The following is a 6,683-nucleotide window of genomic DNA, read 5'->3' as shown; positions in this document are numbered from 1 at the left end:
CGCCAGGCAGCGCTGCCTCGCCCGTGCCGGCCGGGGAAGCGCCCACCCAGGGTGAAATGCTGGGCCCTGCTCCTGCCACCCCGCTTCCGCAGGCGAAGAGGAAGCGCTGGGGCCTGGCGGGACGGTGTTGAGCTCCATCACCCTGCCCGCAAGCTGTAGAGCTTGGCACCGCCGAGGCCAGGCAGGTCTGATGGGTTTCCCTGGGCGGTACGGAGCTAGGGGATGCCCAGCTCCGACCCCTGCCCGGCAGGTAACCTGGCCAACCATGCTGAGTGGCGTGATCCATCTCAGCTCGTGAGGCAATACTGGGTCAGGGATGGGTTATGCCGGGTGAGCCATGTCAGGGAGCACCATCAGGTCATGCAGCTCTTCTGGGGACTCCCTGAGCCGGACACCCTTTGCACCGTGGCTGTGAGCGAGGCTGCTGCTGCTCTGCCACCGTGGAGGAGGGTGGGGGGATCCTGCCCGGGTGACTCCCTGACCATGGGGCAGACAGGAGCTGGGACAGCTGGAACAGAGTCCCTGCCAGGGACAGTCCCACATAGGGAAGGGACAGCATGGGTTAGATGCGTGGTGCAGGCTGCTCTGGTTACCAGTTGTGCCAGGGTGGCACTCAGGTGCGGGAAGCTGGTACCCTTTGGCATAGGCCATGTGGCCAGAAGAGGAGGGCTCAGACTGGATGGGTGATGCTGCTAAAAATCATTGCATCTTGCTGCCTTTGAAAAGAATTTGAGGGCTCCCAGGGCCACCAAAATGTTCGTCTTCTAGTCCTTGGACATCAGCACGCTCCTTCCCTGTAAATTTTCAGCCAAGCCATCCTCATGCCAGGCTGGTCTCTCCTGTGCTCACACACCTCTGCAGACCCAGCAAGCATCCAAAATCTCCTCCTGAGTTTCAGCTGTAGGAGGGGACATGGTGTCCCCAAGCATCCCACCATTCCCATAGTGTGCTGGGCTCGGTGTGCCTGCAGAGCAGGTGGCAGATCACGGAAATCTCAGCCAGCCAAGCATTTGGCTGCAAACCTCAGGGTGCAGATGAGCTGCTGCCAATGGCTGGTGTGAGGAGCGCATGTGTCTGTGCGGTGTGGGTGCCGGGACACCAGTCCATGGGGGGGTTATGGCATCCTCCAGGGAAGGATGTCCCTGTCACCACTACCCCGGTGTCAGTCCCTGTGGTGAGGGAACTCTGCAGGACACCAAGGGACAGTGTGCTCTCACCCCAGTGTGTGAGGAGGCTCCAGCAGCCTGCACCAGGCTCAGCACGTGGGAGGTGGTGGCCTTTCTGAGAGGCATTTCCCATCCAGGCATGAAATGTGTCCCTAGGAAGTGAGGCCACGTCACCCAGCTCTGTGAGGCAGGAGGTGTGAGATGGATGTCTTGTCTCCAAACCCATCTTGGATGTCACAGCGGGAAGCGCTGTTTGTGTCCCTGGCTGAGCAGAGCAGTTTGTTTATGGAGGCGAAGGCAGACACTTGACCTGGCCAGATCAGAAAGCTCAGTGTCAACAAGAATGATCACATCTGAGCCACTTCTCCCCTTCAGACAGCGTATGCAGGGCTCTGCTGGCAGAGGCACCCTGAAAGCTTGTGATTTGTTTTAGGGACGTGGCCAGGATGGTGCCATATGCTTTACTGGCCGCTCTGGCATGCTGCAGGAATGATCGCTTCCCTGAGGGCTCCCGCGTGCATGCAGGGACATTGCAGAGCCAGGATGGACCAGCTCAGTGGTCCCTCTGTGAAACTTCACTGGAGGGGTCCTGCGTTGTTCTCCCTGATGCTGAGGGGCACATGTGGCCAGTGACACCCCTCACTGAGGGACCTGTGCAAGGTGACAGGGCACAGATTGTGGGACCCTTCCTCCTGAGTCTTGGTTATGCTCCAGACCTGTTCCCCATCCCCTCTGCAGCCCCCGACCCGCTGGGTGCAGGGAGAGGAATCTCCCTTCAGCAGGAGAGGGGTTAACAGGGCTGCCACCGAGCAGGCTGCTGTGACAAGGACAAGAGGAAGTGCTGCAGGAACTGCTGCTCTCTGTCAGACCTCAAAAGGAAGTTGTGCAAGGAGAGGAAACCTGGGGCTCTGTCCTTTTGGGGCAGTGTATGCAGCTCCCTTCCCTGCAAAGGGCTCTGCCCTGTTTGTGGCGTATCCACCGCTCTGGACACCTGCTGCAGCTCTCTGTGATGCCTGTGGCCGCCGGTGGGCATACAGGCATGGTGGCAGCTGTAAAACACTGCCGTTGCTTTTGATCGAGGGTTGGACTTGGCCCTGGGTGTGCCAGGGAGCTCCTGATCCTGGTGGCCTCTTGAGGTCGGGTGTCTGTGTCACATCTGGCTGATGCAGGGCATCCCAGTGCGCCACAGGTGCAGTGCTCAGCCGTAGAGTAGTAGTGAGAAACACTGCAAAGCAGGATTTTGGTTTTGGAGCTGTAATGAAGTTGCTTGGCTGTGTGTCCATGTGGGAATCATGCTGCTGGAGGTGTCTATCTGCTTGTCAGCCACAGCCCGATTGCAGCCCAAGAGCCTTTGTCCCATCCCAAATTTCCTGACATCAGTTTATCGCAAAGTCCTTTGAGCCCTTCCCACCATAGGGTAGCCCAGGGCTGGACAGTTTGGGGGAAAAGCAGCACTGGAGCTGGGATGCTCCTTTCTCCCCTTCCTGGCAAAGCTGGCCCTGAAGCCTCCAGCCCCAGTGAGGGGCTGCACTTTCATACAGGGAGCGTGAGCAGCTACATTGTCCTGGTCCTCACAGAGGATGGGGCCCTACAAATGTGCCTTCAGCATGATCCCATCAGTGTCACCAGCCTCCAGGTAGTTCCAGGTCCACCGGCATGGCAGGTCTGTGGGAGCTGAGGGTTTCTAATGATGCTGTGCCGATGCTTCATTGTCTCCCCTCCAGCCGTGCTCCGGCTGCGGTGTCGAGCTCCTCCAAAACAGAGGCATCTCCTTGATGTGGCTTTTCCCTCTCCATCTCAGGCCTGGATCAGCGGTATCCGAGCGGGCTCCAGTGCATCCTGTGGGAACCATGTGAAGGCCAGCTGCCGCTGGATCGCATTCAATGCTGAGGCAGCAGGTGAGGCACAAGGGAAGGGGTGCTGAGCATGGCTGGGGCAGGTGGGATGGATTTGCCCCTGTGGTCCCTGCAGGGCTGGGTGGTGGGTCAGCCCTACGGACCCCAGGAGGCATGAAAGTGAGCAGAGGAGGCTTTTCCCAAATTCTCCCAAAGGTGCTGGCAATCCCACACCCCTTGCATTGCAAAGCTGGGTACCCTCCCACTGTGTCCCAGGATGAGGGGGTTCCTGGGAGCATCTCGTGGGCGATGGGCAGGCTGGAACACGGTTGGTGACCTGCTCCTGTGTCCTCTCCTGTAGGCATGCTGGGCATCGTGCCACTGGAGTGCAAGGATGGAGGCAAGAGGACCGTGTCTCAGCTCTGCTGCCACTCAGGTGAGCTGGGTGTCTGCCAGCCCTGGTTTTGGCTTGTCCCGTGCCTCTGCCGTGCTCTGCACTGGGGCACCAAGGAGCTGGGCACCACCTCCCACCTCCACAGGAGGTGTTTGGCCTTGTGTGGGCTGTGTGGAGGTGCTCATGTGCCGAGTCCAAGCCCAGAATGCTGTGTTGGGGTGTCTGTTTCCCAGACGAGGGGCTGGGGGAGCTGCTGGAGTCCCCAGGGACCATCACCCATGGGGAGGGTGACTCTGACAAGTCAGTTATGTCAGAGGCACAAGCCAACTGCAGCCACACTGACCACACGAGGCTCTGCCAGGCTGGGCTCTTTTGCTTAAGGAGCCAAGCTGATCCACATCCCTTCATCTCTTGAGTTGCAGCGAGGACACGTAGCTCTTGCTCACGCTCTTCCTCTAGCACACCCTTCCCATGTTACTCATTGCACGCCCTGAAGTTCTCGGTACACCCAGTGCTGGGCTGGTGGAGGAGCTGGGGATGGCATCACCACAGGTGTACCCAGCTCCGGAGACGGGAGGAACAGGCTAGACCAGTGGCCACGGGGCCCTGAGCAGCTCTGCTGTGGGCAGAGGGAGTGCTGCAGGTGGAGAGGCGGCTGGCAGCATTGCCACTGGCAGAGGAACACACACTGCAGAGGCAGAGGGCTCTGCCTTCTGCCTCAGCACGGGGAAGGGGTGGTGGGGAGCTTAGGGTACCCTTCTCCTGCTGTGCGAGCAGCAGTGCCAGCCTGGGGGCACTGACCACCCATTTCCTAAAAATTGCACCAGAGCAGCAAGACGGGAGCCAGTCCCAGGGCTGCCCTCCTGTGTGTGGTGCCTTGGCATCACCGCAGGACCGCATGGTGTGCCCAGCTGCACTGCCTGCGCCCAGCTCAGTCCCTGCCCCGGGGCGCGGGGCGGACCACCGTGAGCTGCGCTGTGCTCCCAAGCAGGCCAGTGAGCTCTGCTGCTCCCGGGAGAGCACTGGAGGGGTGCACAGGGAGCCAGCACAATGCTGTTGGATGGCTTCTTACTGAGATTTAGCACAAGCCCTACTAGAGAAACACCTCCAAAGCGGGGAAGAGATTTTTCTCCCCCCCCGGGCAAATGCAGCAGACTGAGCTGCTCGCTTCTCGTGCCTCCGGGGCCTGCCTCTCCGCAGCCTCCTGGAAGCGGAAAAGTACACAGTGACCTACTTTCCCAAGCGTGCCAAATGCATCCGAGGGGCTGCCGCTGACGGTGCCAGCCTTCCTCTCGCGGGGCCCTGCTGCCGGAGCTGCGAGGAGCAGCCCTGCGCCGGCGCGCCGAGCCGGGGCGTTACAAAGGGAGCCTTGTTACCAGCACGGCCCCAGCTGGCTGTGGCCTCGCTCACCAGCAGCCGGGCCGGCACAGATGCCCTTGTGCTGTTCATGCTTCTCCCTGTGCCTCCTGGGGATGTCTGTCCCAAAATCAGAGCCAAAGCTGGGTGGTGGTGGGTTAGACAGGGAGATGCAACTGTGCGGTGCTGCCCTTCAGGGCGCCTGACCCCCGCCGAAGGGGTGCGAGATCCTGACAGTGTAGAGGGGCTCAGGCTCTCGCAGCAAAGCCGAGCTGCTCCAAAATGCCTCGGTGGGCCCAGATCTGGCCCCGGCTGCCTGCACATATGTGTGTATGAAAAGAGTCTGAGGCTGGAGAAGAGCAAAGACACGCTGCCTGCAGGGGTAAGGTGAGGACAAACCTCTGCCCTTCTCCTTCCAGATGCGGTGACAGACTTTGACTTCTCACCCTTTGATCAGCTCCTGCTGGCTACAGGCTCTGCTGATGAGACAGTAAGTGCAGGGTGCCTGGGGTCCCAAGGGGACATGCTGCGTCTCTGGGGTTCACTGGAGAGCCCAGGGGAGGTGGAGCTGAAGCAATGGGAATAAGAGGAGCCTGGGGAGTAGGGTGCCAGCCTTGGGGAGCGGCGTGGTGTCTCCCCAAGTTGTGGGGGACAGGGCAGATGGTGTCAGCCATGGATCAGCCCTCTCCCACGTGGGATACCCGCAGCTCTGATCCCACCAAGCCGCAATGAGGGGTCACCTGGTGTCCTCAGGGACCAAAGCCTGGAAGAGCAGCAAGCCCAGGTTGGGCACTGCCAGCCCCCAGCCAGGTCCGGCTCGTCTGCCTGGGGACTGACCCACCTCTCCCTGGGGCTGCAGGTGAAGGTGTGGCGACTGCCCGAGAGCGGCCAGGACATGCCCAGTGGCGCAGGGCTGACCCTGGGGCCCGGGGGGGGCCCAGTGGACATGCTGCAGTTCCACCCTACAGCGGACGGCGTCCTGGCCAGCGGCGCAGGGAAAGGAGTCACTGTCTGGGACGTGGGGCAGCAGCAGCCGCTGACAGGTAGGCATGGCCATGCCCATCAGCTCTTGCCCGTGACATGTATCTCCACCATGCTGGTGCCTGGGCTCAAGCATCAGGCTCAAGTCTGGATCTCAGTGTCACTGAACAGCCAGTACAGGTGGCTGTTAGAGCAGGGAGCACCACAGCTCCTCGTGCCTGCTCACGGGCTCCCTTACACTCTCATGTAATGGTGTAAAAGGCTCCTGTGCTGCTCGGGGTGTCTGTAGCAGCTTTGATGGGGATCCCCTGGGGTGACAGGTGCCTCTTCCTGTGCGTGGGTAGACATGGGTGCCATGGCCTGTTGCTGACCAGCCTTGCCCAGACCTCAGCTAACCCGATGGGGAGAGGAGGCTGGGCGACAGCACAGGGGTGTAAGTGCCCTGTGGCAGGGGTGCTCCCTGCACAGACACAGCAGCATCCCAGTGGGTCCTCGCCTCTGCTCTGGTTGCCACTGGCCTTTTGGAAAGGCCAGATCATTTCCCTGGGGGAGTACTCTGGTGCTCACGGGTGGGAGGGCGATGGCTCCTGCCCATACGCCTGGCCCGTGCGTGGGACGAGCCCTGCATGATCCCGGGCCTGCTTTCCTTCCGCAGCCCTGGACTCCCACGGGGACCAGCTGCAGAGCCTGGCCTGGAAGCGAGACGGCCGCCTGCTCGGCACCTCCTGCAAGGTGAGCAGCTCGCAGGGGCAACCTCGCAGCGGCACGACATGGCCGCCCTGCGCCCTGGTCCTGGGGGGCACACGGCGATCCTGTTCTGAGGAGAAAAGGGCAAAAATGGGGTCAGTGAGCGGCACCAGGGCCGAGGAGGATGGGAGCACTAGATGGCGCCTGCTGCTCGCTGCCCGCCTGCTGCCGGACACGCAAGCGCACGGAGGGCGAGCGGGCAGG

At 61.3% G+C, this 6,683-nt stretch overlaps 1 protein-coding gene across 2 annotated transcripts in view; it reads left to right on the top strand.

Annotated features, from left to right (window-relative positions):
* Positions 1-6,683, top strand: part of CORO7 (coronin 7) — a 50,470-nt gene that overhangs the window by 16,804 nt on the left and 26,983 nt on the right. Inside the window, exons 3-7 of one of the 2 annotated variants that reach the window (XM_026859111.1) lie at positions 2,968-3,067; positions 3,366-3,437; positions 5,171-5,241; positions 5,611-5,794; positions 6,388-6,464. In XM_026859111.1, coding sequence (XP_026714912.1) covers positions 5,647-5,794; positions 6,388-6,464 — 225 coding nt within the window. In that variant the 5' untranslated portion in view covers positions 2,968-3,067; positions 3,366-3,437; positions 5,171-5,241; positions 5,611-5,646. Of the gene's footprint in view, positions 1-2,967; positions 3,068-3,362; positions 3,438-5,170; positions 5,242-5,610; positions 5,795-6,387; positions 6,465-6,683 lie in introns of those variants that run through there. The other variant, XR_003399476.1, reaches the window with a different exon arrangement.

This window comes from Athene cunicularia, assembly GCF_003259725.1.
Source record: "Athene cunicularia isolate RWA chromosome 14 unlocalized genomic scaffold, athCun1 chr14_part1, whole genome shotgun sequence".
NCBI lineage: Eukaryota > Metazoa > Chordata > Aves > Strigiformes > Strigidae > Athene > Athene cunicularia.
This window is presented reverse-complemented; position numbering and strand designations above follow the sequence as displayed.